Source organism: Narcine bancroftii, chromosome 7 (genome assembly GCF_036971445.1).
Source record: "Narcine bancroftii isolate sNarBan1 chromosome 7, sNarBan1.hap1, whole genome shotgun sequence".
Taxonomy (NCBI): domain Eukaryota; kingdom Metazoa; phylum Chordata; class Chondrichthyes; order Torpediniformes; family Narcinidae; genus Narcine; species Narcine bancroftii.
The window spans coordinates 162,337,799-162,360,514 of NC_091475.1; the positions used below are offsets into that span (position 1 = coordinate 162,337,799).

General features: G+C 40.4%; 1 protein-coding gene across 6 annotated transcripts in view; it reads left to right on the top strand.

Moving 5' to 3' along the window:
* The window catches only part of LOC138739298 (mitogen-activated protein kinase kinase kinase kinase 4), a 307,756-nt gene that overhangs the window by 239,511 nt on the left and 45,529 nt on the right, over positions 1–22,716 (top strand). For all 6 annotated transcript variants that reach the window (XM_069891073.1, XM_069891075.1, XM_069891074.1 and 3 more), the window contains 5 exons: positions 5,536–5,697; positions 12,676–12,762; positions 13,965–14,144; positions 18,243–18,404; positions 19,629–19,735. In XM_069891073.1, the coding sequence (XP_069747174.1) occupies positions 5,536–5,697; positions 12,676–12,762; positions 13,965–14,144; positions 18,243–18,404; positions 19,629–19,735 (698 nt within the window). The remainder of the gene's footprint in view (positions 1–5,535; positions 5,698–12,675; positions 12,763–13,964; positions 14,145–18,242; positions 18,405–19,628; positions 19,736–22,716) is intronic.

Here is a 22,716-nt window from a genome sequence, read left to right on the forward strand (position 1 = left end):
AGTGTAGACATATTAGGGATATGTTTTCAGTAGTGATTACAGGTCCTAGGAAGGACTGTAATTCCGATTTGTTGGTTGGGTATGGGGCCTTGCGAACGGCTTCTGTTCCTGCTGGATTCATTCGCACCCCCTCGTTGTCAATTGTAAACCCAAGGTATGTTACTGAAGGGCTCATGAAAACACATTCGTCCTTTCGTAATTGTATATTAGCCTGTTGCAGTCTGGTTAAAAATTTTCATGGTTTTGTAAGTGTTCACTGTCGTTTCGGCCCGTGATGATGATATCATCTAGGTAACCCCCAACTGAGAGTCCATGTGGTAATTTGTTCATTGTTGCTTGAAAAGTCACAGGTAATGCTGAAATTCTGTGAGGCCTGTGTGTAGGTGAATAGTCCCAGATGGGGATTGATTGTCACATATTTCCTTGATTTTTTAAATCCAATTCTATCTGTTGATATGCTTGTGACAAATGTAGTTTTGTGAATTTTTGCCCTCCATTTAGTGCTTGGAACAATTCTTCTGCCTTGAGCATTGGGTGTTCGGGTATTTGAGTGATGGATTGATGGTGATTTTGTAATCGCCGCAAATGTGAATTTCACCATTTGCTTTTCGTATGGGTACGATGGGCGCTGCCCAATCACTGTTTTGTATTGGTCTTCATGTTTTAGTCTGTTTAATTCAGCCTCAATTTTTCCTTTCATAGCAAATGGGACTGTTCTGGCTTTGAAGAATTTTGGTTCTGCATTGTCTTTTAATTGCAGTTTGGCTTGAACACATTTGATATTCCCCAATTCTTGTTGGAAAACCACTGTGTGATTGTTGAGGATTTGGTCGAGTTCTAGCTGGGAAGTGTCCGTGTGGTTTACATTTAGTATTGAACTGATTTCCAGCCAGTCTAAAGGAATGTGTTGTAGCCAGTTTCTTCCGAAAAGTGCTGGCCCTGGATATCTATGCTGTAGAGTGTGTGTTTTTGTTTGCTGATGTTTGTATTGTACTTGGACTGTACATTTTCCAAACACTTTGATTCTGTCTCCTATAACAGATCTTAGAGTAATTTCAGTTGTTTTTACTGGGAGGTGTGGTAGCAAGCGTTCCTTTACATGTAACGGCATTAGGAACACCTGTGTCTCATTCCATCTTCAGGGAGTGTCCATTTATTTTTTAGCTGTATAAAGATTGTTGTGTTTCCTCCATTTATTCCTCAGATGTGTAATATCTCAGTAGTCAAAATTTCAGGAGCTTGAAGGCCAGCCATTGCTAGGTTGCCTTTCTCTCTCTCTGCAATAGTTTTGACTTTAGCTGCCTGTTTATATGCAGGCCACCTGTGCTTTAGAAGTGGACATTTAGCTTTGATGTGTCCTTCTGTTTTCCAATGGCTGCATTTAGAATTTTTGAAGAAACAGTTTTCTGGTTGGTGGTTGTATTTCCCACAATGGAAGCATTGTTGGCGGTAAGACCTCCAACTTTGACCCACATCCAATTTTTTATCTGCCATTTCAGAGCTGCAGGCAGTTCTGTATGCAATCTGTGACATAATTTTTACACTTTATCCTTGTCCTTGTCTCCTTTCATAGAATTGTTGCCTTTCCGCCATAACTGGTGGTTTGGACCTTAAATGGTTCCTTAGAGCTGTGCATAATTCGTTGAATATCTTCGTCTCTGGATCATCCGGATTGTTGAATGTTTTGCTGCCCATTGTACTGAGGAAGAGGGCACGTTTGCAGTTTACTGGACCTTCCACAATATTGTGGGCTACGCAGTAGTGTTAAACTGTTCTACATAGTTATCCCAACTTTCTTCTACTTTGTTGAATTCCCCAAACTTTCCCTCCGCCATCTTAGTGCACTTTCACCTTGATCTTTTGGCGGAAATTTGTTGGGGTTGTTAGTCGTGTTTTTTTTTACCTTTCTTCTGATTTCTTTTTCACAGTTGATGCATGGAGTATGAGTGGGGTTTGTTTCATTCCTTGTCGCTATTGTGGTGTATGCACTCACACAATTAGACTAGGAGACGTGATGCTTTCTCATCCTTTACTTCAATTAGACTAAATATGGAAGGGTGATATGATGTCCAGTAGAGGGCGGGCTTATGCCCAACAGTGATGAACACTGCAGGCTTGAGAAACAGAAGTGAACTGTAAAAAGATGTAATTGTGTTGGGGAATGGGTCACCAAGATGTTGCTTGGATTGAAGGACTTTAATTATGGGGTGAGATAAGATAGCCTGAGGTTGTTTCCTTTGAAGTAAAGGATGATCACAGGTGATTTTGCAGAGGTGATCAATAATTATCAGAGTCGTAGAGGTAGTCCTATTCTTTTTCCCTATGGTTATCAAAAAGAAGAGGGCACACATTTAAGATGAGAAAGTTAAGAATATTAAAGGAGATCTTGAATATTAAAGAGAAAGTATTTTATGCAAAGATTGATATCTGGAATGTGCTGCTCGAGGAGATGGTAGAATCAGATGATGTATAGACTTGGTTATAGAGGCATTTAGACTGGCACATGAATAATTTCAAAATTATGGGGAAAATAAAATTGGTCTAAATGGGCAAAACAGTCAGTGTGAAGACTGTGGGCCGAAGGGCTTGTTTCTGTGCAATTCACCTGAAAATAAATGAAAGTAAATGAACTCTGAGATTTTCCAGTTTTTCACACACTGAGCATTGTTAAATTATATCTGAATTTCTTTAGTAATGTTTGTTAGGATTAACTGTAGATATGTGCACTCTATTAAAACGTTGTAGTTAAAGATTATGGTTAGAAATTCGAAGGTATTTGCACGCATAGATTTAGTTCAGATTGTGGATGCAAAATAAAATGACAATAAAATGAATGAACAATATCTGTCAAAATATACTTACAATTAGTCCTTAATTTAGGCTGACAAATGCTAGCTGTGAATCAGAATAGACTATATTATCTTTTCATTTCGGTGATAGTGACACGGTGCTGTAGTTACTGTTTTCAGTTTATAGATCTCTTGTATACTGGTGAAGAGAGAAACAAAAGTGCTGAAGAATTTGCATTGTCATTGTACTTTCCTTTTATTTCACTCTTAATGTGCTTGAAAGCTAAAACAAGCTGATTATTTTTAACTTGCAATGCATTAGCTCTGTAACAGCATTCCACTGACTGTGCCATCCTCTACGCTAACCATGCTGTCCCCTGTTTTACTATTGAAGGATTTTATAGTTGGCCTCTAATTATTATTATTTCAGAACTTGTTGCCTCAAATGCCTTCAGTTCATTTATATTACCAGACAACTCACTACAAAATTTGGAAATTTTCTTATCACCACTTTATTTTTAAGAAAGGTATCTGTTCTGTTCTTCTATAACCATTTTATGCATAACATTTGTACTTGTGGATACTGCTGTGAGAGATTAAAACTAACAGTTATAACGTTTGATTAAATGTTATGACTGGCTCTTTTCAAATTAAGTCTTCATTAAATGTATAAGAGTTCAGAGTTTAATCTGGACTTGATCTAAATGGATTTGAATTAATATTTTCAGGCTTTTAGTATTTGTGTGGCTGGTCCATATAGGTTTATGATGACCTCCTCAAATATTGCTGGCAGAGAATCTGCCATTGGTATTACCTTTGATGTCAAGAGTACATGATTAGACTTCATGTATAAGTTTGTCATCGCCTGATATTTGTGACGAGCTTGAAACTAAGCAATAGAAGCCTGAATGTGGTCCCGATCCTGCCTGTAGGCTGGACTGTTGTTTGAGGAGTAGTGAACGTAGCTCTGTAATTTTTAGTGAGAATCCTTGTGCCTGACCTTGTAAGAACAAAACAAAGATGAACATTGGGAGCAAATATGGATGACTTTGTCCTTGGCTTGCTGTTTTTTCCCTCAATTTCACTATTTTGCACTGATTCCACAGCCTTTTGAGAAATATTGATTTGTGCCTTGAAAATATTTAACCACTTCACACCAACAGCCCTCTGTAGTAAATAATTCTGCGTTTCATCTCCTCTGATTTGAATGACTCAGCCCATAGTCAGAGTTTGTGGCCGTATGCTCTAGATTAGGGATGGCCAACCTATGGCGCATGTGCCAAAAGTGGCGTACTGCACTCCAGTGATAATAACTTTAAAAATATAAACCTACTCATGCAAAAAGTATTAACCAAAAACCAATTTGTAAAAAAAAAATCTACAACAGGAATTAAAGTAGCTTAGAGCTAGAAATGGGCTTCACTGAGAATAAATCTAAAATTTAGCAATTATTTTTAGCAATTTTATTATTTTGTGCACATCTTTTGGTGAATGTTACCGTCTTTCACATTAATCTGTTTTCAATTTTTAAAAAAAAGTTCAATGAGTCAAACTAAGAAAGAAGGACTTCTGCAGTCATTCCATAAATGTTCAATACACGTTTGATGCTTGTTTTATCCTGAGGCACCAGGCATCTGCACTAGCGGTGTGTGGCAGGTTTTTGCCAGTCTGTTTATCTCAAAAGTCTCATTAAAGTAAGTATTATCTTGTTTTTATAGTAAATCAATAAATCATGTAAAAATGCAAAATATGTCATTATTAATATTTTTACAAGAAGTGAATGGGGACACAAGAATTGTATGGGTGCATCTGAACTCGGGTATGGAAAAAATAGACGCATGGAACGAAAAAGGTTGGCCACCCCTGCCCTAAATTCTCCAGCTAAAAGAAATGTCTTTAATCATTACCCTGACAAGCAGCTGATAATGAAAGAAATGTTATTTATGAAGCAACCAATGATGCTTGCCTGTGTTTGGACCATTCCAGAAATGAGACTTGAATTTGCATTTTCTCTTATTCATGAAATTTTAGCTACGATATGAACTAAAACATTATTCAAATTTGTAAAATGTAAATCAAATATCACATTGCCGCACTGACATTATTTTCATCTGTATTTCCCATTACTTCAATTCAAGATACAGTACAAGTCCAAAATTCTGGATGGCACAAATCCAGACTTCCTGAGAATGCGGAATTTAAAAAAAAATTCTCAAACTTTTTTAATTTATTGGGCTTTTGTGTACGTGCACACGTAAGTACCATAGTTGCACAGTGGCAACAAGCAACCACACTTGTTGACTTTCTTTAAAACTGCTCGTTTTGATAAATGAAGCATGTTGTATTTACTAATGAATAAACTATCAAAATTTACCTGTTCATGTATTTTTTTATTCCTCCTTAAATTTGAATTTTAAAAGTACTGTCCAAGAATCTAGAAAATCCGGACCGACCCAATCCATGAGCAGTCCAGATTTTAGGACTTCTACTGTACACCTACAAGACAAAACAAGTGTTTCTCCAAACCACAGTGTGCACATGTATAATACACAGCACATAAGAATCACATAAAACAAAGATATAAATATATAAAATATTAAAATATAAAATAAAAAGACATGTATAATGATTTTCTTGCTAGCAATGGCACTGACAGTTGAGAAATCTCAGAATAGACATTGGAGGAATTGGTGTGTCATACATTTCGAAAAATAGCAGTTCTTAGTCATTTTCTTTACTTGTGCAGCAACAAAGAAGGGAGCGAGAAGCACGAAGGCAACAGGAACGTGAACAAAGGAGACGTGAGCAGGAGGAGAAGCGAAGACTAGATGAATTGGAACGTCGAAAGAAAGATGAAGAGGAGAGGAGGAGGGCAGAAGAAGAAAAGAGGAGAGTAGAGAGAGAACAGGTGATTTTTATTGTAACTTTTCATTTATTCAGAGCCAAGAATTTGTGCATACTTGTTTATGATGGTAATTGGATTATGGAAAATTTTGTGTAGTTTTAAAGCTTTGGAGGAGTGGAGGTTAAACCTTCCTTGGATTCAGTACCTCAGGAAATAGATCTGTTCTTGGGTTGAGGGAATTAGTCTTTTGAAGAGGAACTAGATTTGAGTTTAGAAGAATGAGATAAACAAGCTTCAGAGAGATTGACAGAGTGGTTGCCAAGGTGCCCTTTCCTTTATAAGGAAAACAAATAACAAAAAATTATGACCAAGATATAAACAGAGAAAGATTGAAAATAATAAATGTTGACTACCCAGCCTTTGAACCTACTCTACATCTCAATATTATGGGTGATTATTCAAATTTATTACTAGTTTCTCCCCATATTCCTTGCTGTCATCAGATATTTGAACTATAAATGTATTCAATGTGGAGTAGAATATACTGTCTGCAATGGAGAATTCCACCAGTTAGTTCATCATTCTTTAAAGGAAGAAATTTCTTCTCGTCTAGTTCTAAATCGTGTACCCCACCTCCTTTGGCTATGATTGACCTTTGGGATCATTTTTCTTGTATCTATTCTGTCCAGATCCATCAGAATTTGAAAAGTGAGGTCCAAATTTCGAGAGGGTGCTGAGGGCAAGAAGGGCTCCCAAAGGGGTTCAGTCGCTGATGGCTTCTTGATTGTGTTGGAGGTTTAAATCTGGAGCTTGGGTTGCCAATGGATTGTACAGGAGCCTGTGCAGTGGCAGAGACTCTTGAGGCAAATTCATGGATGTTCAGTAACTCAGAATGAACTATCTTTAGCTTCTCTTTCGATTTTTGCTGTAAAGGGCGCTGGGCAAAACTAATGGTGCTCTGTCTGCATTACAGCAGGCAGAAGGCAATTTCATGTAATGTTACATGTTCTGAACTATTACATGACAGTAAAGGAATCTTGAATCTCATGAAAATATAAGATTAATTATCCCAGTCACTCTTCATGTCAGTTCTCTGTTTCCAAAAATTAGTCTGGTGAATCTGCACTGAACTGCTTCAATAGCAAGAATGTCCTTCCTTCTTAAAGTAATTAAAATTTCACACATTACTGCAAGTGTAAATTTAATGTCGTTTGCTGTATTGTATTCATTTTGCAGTAAAGACCAATATGTAATTTGTCTTGGACATTGCTTTCTGTACAGGCATTATAACTAGTAATTCAAAGACAAGGATTCTCAGATCCTCATGAACATCAATGTTGCCATTTAAGCAATTCATCATTTTGTGAATGATATGGCATTTTTTCATATTATGTTCGTTGTACATTTGAATAACCCTCTCTGGAACAGCCTGAGAAATTTTACTTTTTTTTTGTTCAGACACCTGCCTACATTTTGCTTGTACCGTGATGGAAGGCTTAAGCCCGAAATGTTGGTTATGTATCTTTATCTTTGCTATTTGACTTGCTGAATTTCTGCAGCATTGCGTTTTCACCTGAAAACTTTCACTGTCATGCAGCTTTGTGTCATCATCAAAATTGGTCTTCCCGTCCACATTTTTAATTTTAATTCTGAACAGGTGGAAAGTTTGGTGATTGGGGAAGCCCAATGCTGATTCCTGTGGCACCCCACTGAAAGCTGCTTTTTGACTTCTTGTCTGTTAACCAACCTTTGTGCTAAGCCTGTAAATTACGCCAAATCCAATGTGTTCTAAGTGCGGCTCAGAATCATGGGTCCTCTACCGGCATCATCTACGGCTCCTAGAACGCTTCCACCAGCGTTGTCTCCGCTCCATCCTCAACATTCATTGGAGCGACTTCATCCCTAACATCGAAGTACTCGAGATGGCAGAGGCCGACAGCATCGAATCCACGCTGCTGAAGATCCAACTGCGCTGGGTAGGTCACGTCTCCAGAATGGAGGACCATCGCCTCCCCAAGATCGTGTTATATGGTGAGCTCTCCACTGGCCATCATGTCAGAGGTGCACCAAAGAAGAGGTACAAGGACTGCCTAAAGAAATCTCTTGGTGCCTGCCACATTGACCACCGCCAGTGGGCTGATATCGCCTCAAACTGTGCATCTTGGCGCCTCACAGTTCGGCGGGCAGCAACCTCCTTTGAAGAAGACCGCAGAGCCCACCTCACTGACAAAAGACAAAGGAGGAAAAACTCAACACCAACCAACCAATTTTCCCCTGCAACTGTGTCTGCCTGTCCCGCATCGGACTTGTCAGCCATAAACGAGCCTGCAGCTGACATGGACATTTACCCCTCCATAAATCTTTGTCCACGAAGCCAAGCCAAAGAAGAAGAAGAGTATCTTTATGGGACAGGCTTCTTAAAATCAAAATATAACACATCACTGGTTACCTCTTATTTATTCTGTTACAAAATTTGTAGATTTATCAAAAATGATTACCCTTTGATAAATCCACATTGACTCTGCCCAAACTTTTTATTTCTTTCACTTCCTGTAGTGATTCCAGCATTTCGTCCTCAACTAATATCAAGCTAAATGGAATGCAGTTCTCATTTCCTGTCTATTTTTCAAAGGTCCAGGTACTACCTACAATTTCCAGAACTTTGCAGGACATATGAAATTATGGAGGGTGAGAAACTGCAGCCACTAAATCCATCATATAACAATTACAGCACGGAAATAGGCCATCTCGGCCCTTCTAATCCGCACCAAACCAAGTACTCTCCTCTAGTCTAACCTACCTGCACCTTGCCCATAACCCTCCATTCCCCTCCCATTCTATCCAATTTTTCCTTAAATGATAAAATGGACTCTGCCACCACTACTTCTCCCAGAAGCTCATTCCACATAGCCACCACTCTCTGAGTGAAGAAGTTCCCCCGCATATTACTTCAAAACTTTTGCCCCTTAATTCTTAACTCATGACCCCTTGTTTCAATCTCTCCTACCCTCAAGGGAAGAAGCCTATCCACATCAACTCTATCTATTCCCTTCATAATCTTAACCTTAATCAAATCCCACCCCCCCCCCCCCCCCAACCTTCTACACTCCAAGGAATAAAGACCTAATTTGCTCAATCTTTCTTTGTAATGTAGATTCTGAATCCCAGGTAACATTTTTGTAAATCTTCTCTGCACTCTTTCTACCTTGTTGATATCTTTCCTATAATTCGGTGACAAGAATTGCACACAGAATTCCAAATTTGGCCTCACCAATGCCTTGAACAGTCTCAACTTCACTTCTCAACTCCTATATTTGATTTATAAAGGCCAGCATACCAAAAGCTTCTTCACCATCCTATCCACATGAGATTCTATCTTCAGGTAACGATGAACCATTATTCCTAGATCTTTCTGCTCCACTGCATTCCTCAATGCCCTCCCATTTACTATGTATGTCCTGTTTCATTCCTTCCAAAATGAAGCACTTCACACTTCTCAGCATTAAACTCCATCTGCCATCTTTCAGCCCACTCTTCTAAACAGTCCAAATTCTTTTGCAATCTTTGAAAACCATTATCCACAATTCCACCTATTTTAGTATCATCTGCATATTTATTACTAACCCAATTTACCACCCCATCATCCAGATCATTAATGTAAATGACAAACAGCAAGGTACCCAATACAGAACACTGAAGCACACCACTTGTTTCCGACCTCCAGCCTGACAATCAGTTATCTGCTATGACTCTCTGGCTTCTCCCTTCCAGCTACTGTTGAATCGATTTGACTATCTCAAAGTTAATACCTAGCACCTGAACTTTCCTAACTAACCTTCCCTGCAGAACCTTGTTGAAGGCCTTACTAAAGTCTATATAGACAACATCCACTGCTTTATCCTCCATCAACATTCCTAATCACCTCTTCAAAAAAATTCAACAAGATTGGTCAAACATAACCTTCTACGCCCAAACCCATGTTGAGTATTCCTGATCTGACCCTGTCTCTCCAGATATAATCTCTAAGAACCCCTTTTTTTCTATTTTACTGATTCTAAGCCTTCTTTGGCACTTTGCAATTACAACTATGCAAAAATTACTACCAGTTATATTTTGGTAGATAAGTCGAAAACCCCCGCCCCACCCCACCCCCCTTTTCAGCCTCATTTTAAGGGTTTTATAGGTCTACCCCCCAAAAATCTCAATGTCTGAGATCTTGGCATTTGTCTGCTTGCAAGTCAACCCCCCAAAAACAAAATGATTGATCTGTTGGCTGGAGATGATTGTTATCATGGAGGCTCCATCAAAACAATGAAAGTATGAAGCGAGTTTTAAAGTAAAAGTGATAGAAATGGCCAAGAAAACCAACAACTGCCCTACTGCAGAAAAATCTGATATATAAGTTGGTAAGAGATTGGAGAAAGAAAGAAGACTTTAAGAAAAATACCAAAAAGACAATGTTCGATGAGAGGAGGAATCACTTTTTGACCAGAGTTGGAAAATCACGTTGCAGAATGGGTAAGTGAACAGAGGCAAAATTGCTACAGAGAATCACTTAAAATAAAATAAGAACATTTGCACAACAATAGAGGCAAAGTCACACCCAGAATTCAGTGATGATTTTGAAGCTACAGAGGCTGGTGCAACTGTTTCATGAACAAGAAAAATCTGATATTATGACAATAAACAAAAATTGCACAGAAACGACCAAAAGATCTTGATCAATAAGTTGTAAATTTTCACCAGTTTATCATGCGTAACTGGCAGAAACACAAGTTTGCATTGGCAAATATTGGAAACGTGGACAAAACCCCCATGAATTTTGACATGGAAGGCAATAGAACAGTGGAATGGAAGGACCAGGTTACGGTGGTGTTATCTTTCACAGCCGATGGGACAAAGTTAAGACCCATAGTAATCTTCAAATGCAAAGTTAAACCTAAAAAAAAATTCCCTGCAGGTATTTTTGTACATTTTCATGAAAAAGGATTGATGGATGAAAATGGTGTGGAACTATGGATAGAAAATGTGAGCAGGTGGCTTATGCAAGAAAGGAAGTTTGCTGGTCTGGGATATGTTTCGTAGCCACTTAACTGAGAACGCTAAAAGTAGATTAGGACTACATAATGCTGACATGGCAGTTATCCCGGGTGGTTTGGCATCTAAATTGCAACCTCTCAATGTCCGCTTGAACAAACTATTCAAAGACCATATGCGTGAGGAATGGAATACATGTTAAGTGCAGAAAAATCGTTCACAAAAGGTGGGGCAATGTGTGCTGCATCACTTGATGTGCTGTGTGTCTTCATGCTCAAGGTATGAGACAAAGTTAGAGACTAATAAAATCATTTTAAAAGTACCGTATCTCTTGTGCAATTGATGGCATGGAAGATGATTTATTGTGAGACACTGAAGACGAATCTGAAGTTGCCTCATCAGATACAGACTGGGACCCGTATGACTGTTTAAACAGTGAGAGTATGGATGTGCTTGCAGCGATCTTTGCCTCAGAGGATGATGGCGAGAGTGATTTTAAATGTGAGAGTCTTAAATGTGTGGTTTTCAATAAAAATTTCAATGAAAATCTGTTCTAGTCAGGTTTTCTTTTGTTTTTCAAGGGTTGACTTATACATCAAATCAATTTTTCAAGGGTCATCTTGTATGCTGAATTGGAATGGAGTGGTTTTTCAGCTGATTTTAAAGTTTCAAAAGTATATCTACCAAATAAGTCAACCCCTCCCAAATTTTGGAGAGATTTTAGGATTGCACAACTCGATTTGTATGCCGAAATTTATGGTAGATTGTAGCACTTTTTCTGTACCATTAACCTAAATATTTTCAGTTAAATTCTGCATTCATTCAGATAAAGAGACTTACCTTTTATCTTTAAAAGTAATTGGAGGAATACTCATAGTTTGCATGCTCTGTGCCTTCGTGATCTAGTTCCCATGATTGATTTTGCAACCTGCATTGTTGCTTTGTTCGATCTTTATTTTGCCCTTACTGGTACCCTCCTTTGTTCCTACCCACCCGACTATTTAGTTAAAAATCTTAGATACATTCCATAATCATTCTATTTGTTAGGATAGTGGAACTAGCCCTATTCAAATGAAGTCCATCTCAATGAAGTAGCTCCTCTTTCTCTCTCTGCCAAAGAAAGTACCCCCGTGTTTTGAATCTTGTTTTTCTTGCACCAATCTTTGAGGCATGCATTTAATGTTCAGATCTTATTGACTCTATATTAATTTTCTGACTTTCCTTGAACTGGAGGTCTATTATGGAAGATGAAATTAAAATTATTTAAATCCATAACCATCAGCTCCAACATTTTACAGCTGTGGTCCATCAGCTGTCATCTTCTGCTGCTTCGATTATTTTAATATAAAGCTGCACCTTTGGCCTTTTGGCTTAGCAAAGTCCTTCCTCTCCAAAATTCACACCTGGTAGGCCCCTTAGTGGGCCCTCCCTGAAGAAGTATATTCCTAGGCTCCTCAAGTTCAAAGCAGTTGAACACAATTGCATTTTAGATATGAACATTAATTTAAGCACAAGGGGTGTCAATATTAGCTGCATATTTCACCTGAAAACTCGTGTGATGCGATTGCTTGACTTGATTTCAGTTTTATTTGAATTGTTGCAGAACAAAGCCATTATCACAATTGATATGTATTCAAGGAAATTATATTTTGTGTTTCACTAAAATTTTTTGAGCTTGACTGATTCAACAATGGAATTTGGAATAATTTTCTATTCAAGTTAATTTCTTGACTGGGAGTTCATGCACATGCCTTCAGCATTTTGGTGCTATTGAAGAAAGACATTGAAGGCTACATATGAACTAAACACAACAGTTGTCAAAAATATATCAGTTTTAACTAAATGAAAGGTGGTCATTTGCTAATTGTATTTATTGGTCTTGGTTATTAGGTGGCTGAGCTTAGTTTTGAATTTTTATGTTGGTGCTTGAGAAATGAAGTTAGAAGTACTTCCGAGCTTAAACATGGTATATTGCTCATGCACTATTGTGTAATTTTGCAACAGGAGTACATCAGACGTCAGTTGGAAGAGGAACAACGTCATTTGGAGATTCTTCAGCAGCAATTGCTACAAGAACAGGCCATGTTGTTGGTAATTTCAATTTGGTGTGTTATTGATGTAGCTGCCAGCTCCTACTCTGTATTGACAGAGTAGCTGTGTTGCTTAGACATCCACAGTCAGTGGATTCTTGCATTGATTTTAATTTAGCAGAGTTGGTCCTAAATTGTCAAGCAAAGTTTAGACACACATTTGTTGTTGATATGCTTTTTATTATAAATGTAATTAAATGTAGTGCGCTCCCTCAAATAAATTTGTTTTCCAGAAATCAAAATTATTTAAAAATTACAAATGTAGTTAATTTATCAATTTTTCTCTCTTGACCGGAGACCTTGTCTAATTGATTATTATAAATTAACTTTAGTGTGTAAGTGAGTGGGAGAACCTGGAGAGAGTTGATGGGAACATGGGGAGAGTAAACAGAGGATTGTTATAAATGGGCAATTAATCAGCAAGGACACAGTGGGTTGAAGGGCCTGTTATTGGGCCATATGATCCTATGATTTTGAGAGGGAATAAAACATTAAATTTCATTTCCTTCCACTCCTGAACCAGCAATAATGTTTTGTCAAGTTATATTTGTATTAAGTTAGACATGGTATAACAGCATAGTTCATCCCTGACAATATTATGGGTGTTTAAAATGGGAGAAATGGGCATAAATTAAAACTTTGAGTAATTTATGAAATTGTTTAAGGGAGCAAGTTTAATATGTTTCAATGTGAAGAACTAAATATCCATATACAAATATTTTGCACTTGTAGTTTTGTCATCTTGCTTTTGATAATCAAAAACAAAACTGTTTATTTTGCAACCAATTGCAGGCCAAATTGATATAAACTGAAATTGAATATGAACCCTAAATTTGAAAGCCATCTAATCTGTCAGTAGCTCGGTATATTTTTGTGGCTGGCAATTTGATTAGTTTCTGGTACATACCCTGATTTTCTACTCAACAGGAAATGTGCACATGTGAGTTGGATGTGAATTTCTTGATGCATATTTAACTGGAGCTGTCACCTCTAACTTCAATTTTTTCTTTGTGAATCTGCAGCATTTTAGCCTCCAAATTAGTAGTTATTGTAAATTTTGAATGTTTTTGGCTTTTGATATGCAGAAGTTACCTACGCAGACATTTCGCAGCTAGAATTGCTTACACATTCTGTCGTGTAAACTGTGTAAATTTGTTGATGTCACAAGCAACTTTTTAACTTGTATGAGCCATTTTGTTAAAGGAGTACAAATGGCGTGAGATGGAGGAGCAACGACAGGCTGAGAGACTACAGCGTCAGTTACAGCAAGAGCAAGCTTACCTTCTGTCACTTCAACATGACCATCGACAGCAGGAAAGGAATAAATCTTACCACGTGCCGGAACCCAAGCCTCACTTTGAAGCAACAGATAGGAATAGGGAGGTAAAAGAAATAAATTTTACTGTGGGCATCCAATCTTGAAACACCTCTATCCTTCATCCCAAAGGTCTCAAGGCCCTTTAGAACCATAGAACATTACAGCACAGAAACAGGCCCTTCGACCCTTCCAGTCTGTGCCAAAATCTTTTTCTGCCAAGTCCCACTGACCCGCACCCAGTCCATACCCCTCCCATCCATGTGCCTGTCCAAATTCTTTATGTTAAATTGAGCCCGCATTCACCACTTCTGCACGCCTTTGTTTCTTACTCAGCCAGTCCCCCTCCACCACTACCCTCCTTCACCTGGCAGAAATTGTTCTCACCCTCAATAACTTCTCCTTTGACTCATCCCACTTACTCCATGCCAAAGTGGTAGTAATTGGTCCCAGGTATGCCTATCTTTTTTGTTGGTTTTGTGGAGCAACCCATGCTACAAGCTTACACGGGCAAGGCTCCTTAGTTCTTCCTCCACTACGCTGATGATTACATTGGTGCTGCCTCATGCACCCAGAATGAGTTTGCCTACTTTATCTTCTTCGCTACAAATTTCACGCTGACTTCAAATTTACTTGGTCCATCTCTGGCAGCACTCTCCCCCTTCTCAATCTCTCTATCTCCATGGCAGCCAACAAACTCTCTACTGATATTTTGTCTTTCTTTTTCTTTGGCTTGGCTTCGCGGACGAAGATTTATGGAGGGGGTAAAAAGTCCACGTCAGCTGCAGGCTCGTTTGTGGCTGACCAGTCCGATGCGGGACAGGCAGACACGATTGCAGCGGTTGCAAGGGAAAATTGGTTGGTTGGGGTTGGGTGTTGGGTTTTTCCTCCTTTGCCTTTTGTCAGTGAGGTGGGCTCTGCGGTCTTCTTCAAAGGAGGCTGCTGCCCGCCAAACTGTGAGGCGCCAAGATGCACGGTTTGAGGCGTTATCAGCCCACTGGCGGTGGTCAATGTGGCAGGCACCAAGAGATTTCTTTAGGCAGTCCTTGTACCTTTTCTTTGGTGCACCTCTGTCACGGTGGCCAGTGGAGAGCTCGCCATATAATACGATCTTGGGAAGGCGATGGTCCTCCATTCTGGAGACGTTACCCATCCAGCGCAGCTGGATCTTCAGCAGCGTGGACTCGATGCTGTCGACCTCTGCCATCTCGAGTACCTCGACGTTAGGGGTGTGAGCGCTCCAATGGATGTTGAGGATGGAGCGGAGACAACGCTGGTGGAAGCGTTCTAGGAGCCGTAGGTGGTGCCGGTAGAGGACCCATGATTCGGAGCCGAACAGGAGTGTGGGTATGACAACGGCTCTGTATACGCTTATCTTTGTGAGGTTTTTCAGTTGGTTGTTTTTCCAGACTCTTTTGTGTAGTCTTCCAAAGGCGCTATTTGCCTTGGCGAGTCTGTTGTCTATCTCATTGTCGATCCTTGCATCTGATGAAATGGTGCAGCCGAGATAGGTAAACTGGTTGACCGTTTTGAGTTTTGTGTGCCCGATGGAGATGTGGGGGGGCTGGTAGTCATGGTGGGGAGCTGGCTGATGGAGGACCTCAGTTTTCTTCAGGCTGACTTCCAGGCCAAACATTTTGGCAGTTTCCGCAAAGCAGGACGTCAAGCGCTGAAGAGCTGGCTCTGAATGGGCAACTAAAGCGGCATCATCTGCAAAGAGTAGTTCACGGACAAGTTTCTCTTTATTTTGTACAAACCAACCAACTCCCACATTTATCTTGACTACACCTTTTCACGCCCAGTTCCCTGTAAGGATTTTATTTCTTTGTCTCTGTTACATCTGCTCCCAGGATGAAATTTTCCCATTCCAGATCATCCAAGATATTCTCATTCTTCAAAGAAAATGGGGCCATCCCTTTATTACCATCAACACAGCCCTTTCTATATCTCTATCTTCCGCAGATCTCTCTGCCCCAAGATACAACAAGCACAAGATTTCCCTTGTCCTTAGCTGCTAACCCACCAGCCTTTGCATCCAACATATTATCTCCATACCTTCCATCACCTTCTATTACCAGGCACATATTCCCCTTTCCTCCCCTTTCTGCCTTCTGCAGGGTCTTCTCCCTTCGTGGGCCCTTGTCTACTCACACCTTCCCATTAATTCCCCCCTTGGTACCTTCCCCTTTGACCGCAGGAAATGCTATTACATTTTCATCCTCACCATCATTTGGAGGCCCCAAACAGTCCTTCCAAGTGAAGCCACCACTGGTGAAATCAGCAGGGTCATCAACTGCATCATGTGCTCCCATGGTGACCTCCTCTATGTCGGAGTGACTGGGAGATGGTTTTGTTGAGGGTCTTCACTCTGTCTGCTACAGTAGCAGGGGCCTCTCGGTGTCCAACCATTTCAATTCCATGCACCATTCCCACACTGACATCTGTCCATGGCCTTGTGCACTGCTAAACTGAGGCCACCTGAAAATTGGAGGAATAACCCTAATCTTCTGTCTGAGCACCCTCCAATCAGATTTCCATTAGGCCCCTCCCTTGTCTGTCTGTCTCTCTCTCTCTCTCTCCCTATCCCTCTGTCTCCTTTCCTCCTGCTCCCCAACCTCTTCTCTCTCCTTTCAGTGTTATCCCTATCACTTAGCCTCTTTTTAAACCTGCTCACCCGCCGAGAATCACCTATGACCTCGTCTGTTGGCCTGTGCTCCTCATCCTGCCCTTGTTTCCTCCTCCCCCGCCCTTTTATTCAGGTGTCTGTCTGTTTTTTCTTCTTACCTTGATGATGGACTTGGGCCTGAAAGTGGTGAAAAATCTTTGCTTCCTGTGAACACTGTAAAACCTGCTTAGTTCGTCCAGCACTTTTGTGCATAAAACTAATTTTACCATGTTTTCTACGAAAAATAATGGGCAAAATACACACCAATGGCATCATGAAGAACGCCTCTACTTCCTCAGGAGTTTGCGGAGGAGCTAATGGAGTTGTTCAAGTGAACCGGTACGGACTTGAAGGGCCGACATGGCCTGTTTCCGTGCTGTAAACGGTTATATGGTTATAAAGAAATTTACAGCTATCATTCAATTTGTATGAGATTTATAGTTGAAATCATTATTTTCTACTTGAAATTAAAATGCTAAAGAGCAATTAGATGCCATAACTTTTTTTGTCACTTTTCTCTTTTTCTTGATGGCGGTCACTCATCCCATTTTTAGTGGTCAAACTTGGTTATTGAACTCCCTTTGATCACGGACAGTGAAGTTGCTGCTTGCAAACTGTTCTGATCCATCACCTTAAATGATAGACTGGGGGAATATTGATCCTCTAACCAAGGAAGGTGATAGAATCAGTAGCTTTCTAATTTTGTTTGACCTCAGGCCAGATGTTGCATTTAATTATTGCAAAGTACTGCCAAATATTATATTCCATTGCTAGTTTACCACTACACTCCATACCCCAGTAATCTGTCCTCCAAATAAGACCAGACCTATCCAGCAACTGTGGATCCAGTTATAGTTTGAAAGATATCATTCTTCACCCACAGTAAGTGCAAGTGCACAGTAGTAAGTAAATGCAATAGTTAAGAAGAGTTGATTATAAAATACAATTTGCTTGATTGTTAGCTTTCCGGAAAGTGAATCAGCCATTCCACTTGGTATGCCTTGTGTGTGAATATAGTTTCTGCCAGACTACTGGAAATCTCTCCCAACCTCTATTGGTTACTGGATAATGTAATGAGGCAATGCCTGACTCACTTTATTGTTTGTTTCTTTTTTTTTTGCCCCTCTTCTCCACTCCAGTGCAGAGGACTCAAGGAGTTAACCATATTCTGAGAGATTAAAGAAGGTGATAGTCTTTTCAACAATGGAGAGCCACATAGCCAATCTTAATCTTGTCTTTGTTCATGAATCAAACATGTAGCAGAGGCTGCTGAATATGACTTTCCCTTCTGTAATCCAACATTACAGAATAATTCCAGCTTTCCCATCATTTCCTTTGATAACATCACTAAATTGGGCGAGGGATTTTGCAGATCTTTGAAACTAAGGAGGTATACATTGCAGTATCATTAAAATTCTGCTCGTATTCATTAATTTTAATAGTGCCATTTCTATTCAATTTATGTGGTAATTAGTGAATCTAACCTTAATCTTGTACCTAGGTTGATGAAAGGCTCAAGAAGAATAACCAGGGCTCACCTCAAGCACAATCAAAACAAAATAGCAAAATTTTGGAACCTCCAGTGCCTTTAAGATCAGAATCATTTTCCAATGGAAGTTCTGAAGCTAATCCCATTGTATCACATAGGCCCATGGAATCACAGGTAGATATTTAAATCATGCACAATTTGTTCCATATTTTCTCATGACATCTCCTTTTGATTAAATTTTCAGCCTATGCTGTGGACATTGGATAAAAACTGAAATTTCTTTGAAATTTTCTGAGAATAATCCCAGCCTTTGGAAGCTCCTGACATTTATTCCAGGAAATTGTTGATTTTCAAAGAATGTCCCTGAAAAATATCTGCATAAGACTGTAATTATACTTGTTGAGATGCATCAAGAAATAATTAACAAGTAAATCTCAGTTATTTCGCATGTATAATGGAAGATAAATAGTTTTGCTCCTTATCTATATGGAATGATATAGGTTAAAAATAGTGTGGAATTTTTTTTTTATTTTAATTTTTTTTTATTTTCCAAATCTGTTACTATTTAATCAGTGTTGACAAGACAGTACATCTCGCACGTGAAGGCTCACCTTGTTGATTTCCAGTCATCATGTAGGCTGGCAATAGGAGATCTCAACAGCCACATGGTCTTCAGAATCTGGTGCCCATCGCCCAGTATGAGGTACTGGCCGACCCATGACGTAATGGAGCCTCTGGCCCACACAGTGGACAGTGGACATGGTGAAGGTCGGCTCCTTGGTGCCGTGTCTGATGCCGATCGCTGGCGCTTGATTGTTGGGCCCGGCCTCTCCCACCGCCGCCTCCGCTGCCGTCTGGTAGCAGCCGTTCAGTGTGAGGTTCTTGGCCTCGCTCAGGTAGAAGACAGAGCCCAGGTCATTCCACCAGATGCCGCTCATGTTCCGGGGATAATCAGCCCCAGCAGGAGGGTGATGGCGGGGTTCAGCGTGTCCATGGCTAGCACTCGCTCATGGTCCTACTTCAAGAATAGTGTGGAATTTTGAACTTAAAATATCAATTTACAAGTGTCTAGCATAATTTCGAAGTTCTTTAATAACTCCCAAATACTTTTTGTATTCAATGTCAAGTTTAAGTTCTCAGTGTATTCAGAATGAATGATTTCTCCCATAGCCTCACCTAATTGTATATGATTAACTTTTTTGTGTGAGGAGAATGCAATTGTAGTTTCAACTTGAATTCAAGTAAAAATTATTTTGATAATATTTTAAAAATATAATTAGGACACACATTTAATTTAGAATGTAGTTCATGCAAATGTCTCTTTCAATAGCGTTAGGTACCATTTGCTTATCTGAAATATGAATTGTAGAATAATCCATCTTTTGTTTTTTAATTTAGGTTCCATCAAGACCAACACCTCGATCCCCTGTTTTGTCTCGTCGGGATTCTCCATTGCAAGTTAACTCTCAGCCAAGTGGCCAGAGTGGTCCAAAAACTTCCACAAGGTTTGAATTTAATAGTATATGCAATTAATGAATAAATGATCTTGTGCACTAATTGTAGACACTGCATGTAAACAAATTTCCAAGTGCTTAGACCAACTTTCACCTCTTTTTTTTAAAGATGGTTTTGCATTGTTAACTACATTGGATACAAAGCTGTAGATGTCGAAATTTGATGCTATGTGACCTCCCAGGTGCCAGGGTCAGGGACATCTCCAATCGAGTTCTTAGCATTCTGGAGGGGGAGGGGGAGCAGCAGGATGTCGTGGTCCATGTAGAAACTAATGACATAAATAGGTGTAGAGATGAGGTCCTGAAGCGGGAATATAGGGAGTGAAGAAAGAAGTTAAAAAACAGGACCTCAAGGGTAATAATCTCAGGATTGCTGCTTGTGCCACGTGCCAGATAGGGTAGGAACAGGAAGTTGTGGCAGATGAATGCATGGTTGAAGAGTTGGTGCAGGGGTCAGGGGTTCAGATTTCTGGATCATTGGGATCTCTTCTGGGGAAGGTCTGACCTGTACAAAAAGGATAGCTGCACCTGAACTGGAGGGGAACCAATATCCTGGCGGGCAGGTTTGCTAAAGCTGTTTGGGAGGGTTTAAAATATCCTGGCAGGGGGGGTGGGAATCAGAATGTGAGTGAAGAGATTCGGGTAGAAAGACAAAAGCAAGATACTATGTGCTCTCAGTTGGTGAGAAAAGATAGGCAGGGGACAAAACATAAAGGTAACTAGTAAGATGGTTTGAAATGTGTCTATTTCAATGCTAGGAGTATTAGGAATAAAGGAGATGAACTTAAAGCATGGATCAGTATGTGGAACTACGATGTTGTGGCCGTTACTGAGGAAGGGCAAGATTGACTGATGCATGTTCTGAGGTTTAGGTGTTTTAAATAGGATGGGAGGTAGAAAAGGGGGGTGGGGTGGGGGAAAGTAGCATTACTGGTCAGGGATAGTATCACGGCTATTGTTAGGGAAGACACTGCAGAGGGAGTGTCCACTGAGTCAGTGTGGATGAAAGTCAGAAATAGGAAGGGAACTGTCACTGTGCTGGGAATAGTCTGTAGGCCCCCAATTGATCTCGGGATACCGAGGAGCAGATAAGCAGGCAGATTTTGGAATGATACGGGAAATAGAGTTGTAGTTATGGATGATTTCAACTTCCCCAATATTGACTGGCACCTATGACTGCAAGAGGGATAGATGGGGGTGAATTTGTCAAGTGCATTAAGGAGGATTCCTGGGACAGTATGTGGACCGGCTGACAAGAGGAGAAGCCATATTAGCTCTAGTTCTGGGGAATGAACCTGGTCAGGTGAGGGAGCATTTGGTGATAGTGAGCAGAACTCCCTTAGCTTCAACTAGCTATGGAAAAGGATAAAAACAGTCAAACTGGGAAAGTGCTTCACTGGGGAAGGGCTAATTATGAAGGGATGAGGCAGGAACTAGCGAGAGTAAATTGGAAACAGATGTTCACGGGTGAAAGCACAGAAACAATGTGGAGGAAGTTTAGGGACCATTTGTGCAGGGTTCAAGATAGGTTTGTTCAACTGGAACAAGGAAAAGATGGTAGGAAAGGGGAACCATGGCTAATGAAACAGATGAGGAAGGTAGTCAAGAGGAAGAAGGAAGCATGCGTGAGATATTGAAAGCAGAAAACAGGAAGGGCTCATGAGAAGTATATAGTAGCTATGAAGGCGCTTAAGAAAGGACTCAGGAGAGTTTGAAGGGATCATGAGAAAGCCTTGGCATGTAGAAGTAAGGAGAACTCCAAGGTGTTCTATGTGCATGTGAAGAACAGGATGACAAGAATGAAGAAGTGGGCGAAAAGGGAGGCAACATATGCCTGGAGGCAGAAGAGGTTGGGGAGGTCCTAAATTACTGTTTGCATCAGTATTCACAAGAGAAAAAGACCTTGATCAGCTTGAGGTCGAAATTGATCAGGCCTGTGTGCTAGACAATGAGGAGATTAAGGAAGAGGAAGTCTTGGATCTTCTTAAAAACATCAAGGATTGATAAGTCCTTAGGGCCAGGGACAATATACCCCAGTGAGAGAAGAACTAGCTGGGGCAGTAACTCTGATCTTTGAATCCTCTTTGGCTGCAGGGAAGGTGCCAGAGGTTTGGAGAATGGCAAGTGTAGCCACCTTTTTTAAAAAAGGTAATAGGGAGAATCCTGGGAATTATAGACTGGTGAGTCTTGCATCAGTGGTGTGTAAACTAATGGAGATGATTCTTAAGGATAGGATCTATGAGCATTTGGAGAAGTACAGTCTACTCAAGGATAGTCAGCATAGTTTTGTGAAGGGAAAGTTGTGCCTCACAAGTCTAATTGAGTTTTTGAGGAAGTAACAAAAGGAATTGATGAGGGTAGGGCAGTAGATGTGGTCTACATGGATTTTAGTAAGGCAAATGACAAGGACCCCCATGAGAAATTCATCCAGAAAGTCGTGAGGCATGGATCAGTGGAACGTTGGCAGTGTGGATTTTAAAAAAAAGGCTTGATGGAAGAAAGTAGTAGTGGAAGGATGGGATCAGCTGAAGACTACCATACTGCAATCCACTGAAGAGGTACTGGGCTTCTCCTCCAGGAAAAACAAGGACTGGTTTGACGAAAACAGCCAGGAAATCCAGGAGCTGCTGGCAAAGAAGCGAGCTGCCCACCAGGCTCACCTTACAAAGCCGTCCTGGCCAGAGAAGAAACAAGCCTTCCGTCGCGCATGCAGCCATCTTCAGCGCAAACTCCGGGAGATCCAAAATGAGTGGTGGACTAGCCTCGCCAAGCGAACCCAGCTCAGCGTGGACATTGGCGACTTCAGGGGTTTTTACGAGGCTCTAAAGGCTGTGAACGGCCCCTCAACCCAAGTCCAAAGCCTGCTGCGCAGCTCAGACGGCAAAGTCCTCCTCAGCGACAAGATCTCCATCCTCATTCTCATCCTCAATCTCTTTTCAGTGCCAACCGCTCAGTCCAAGATTCCGCCCTGC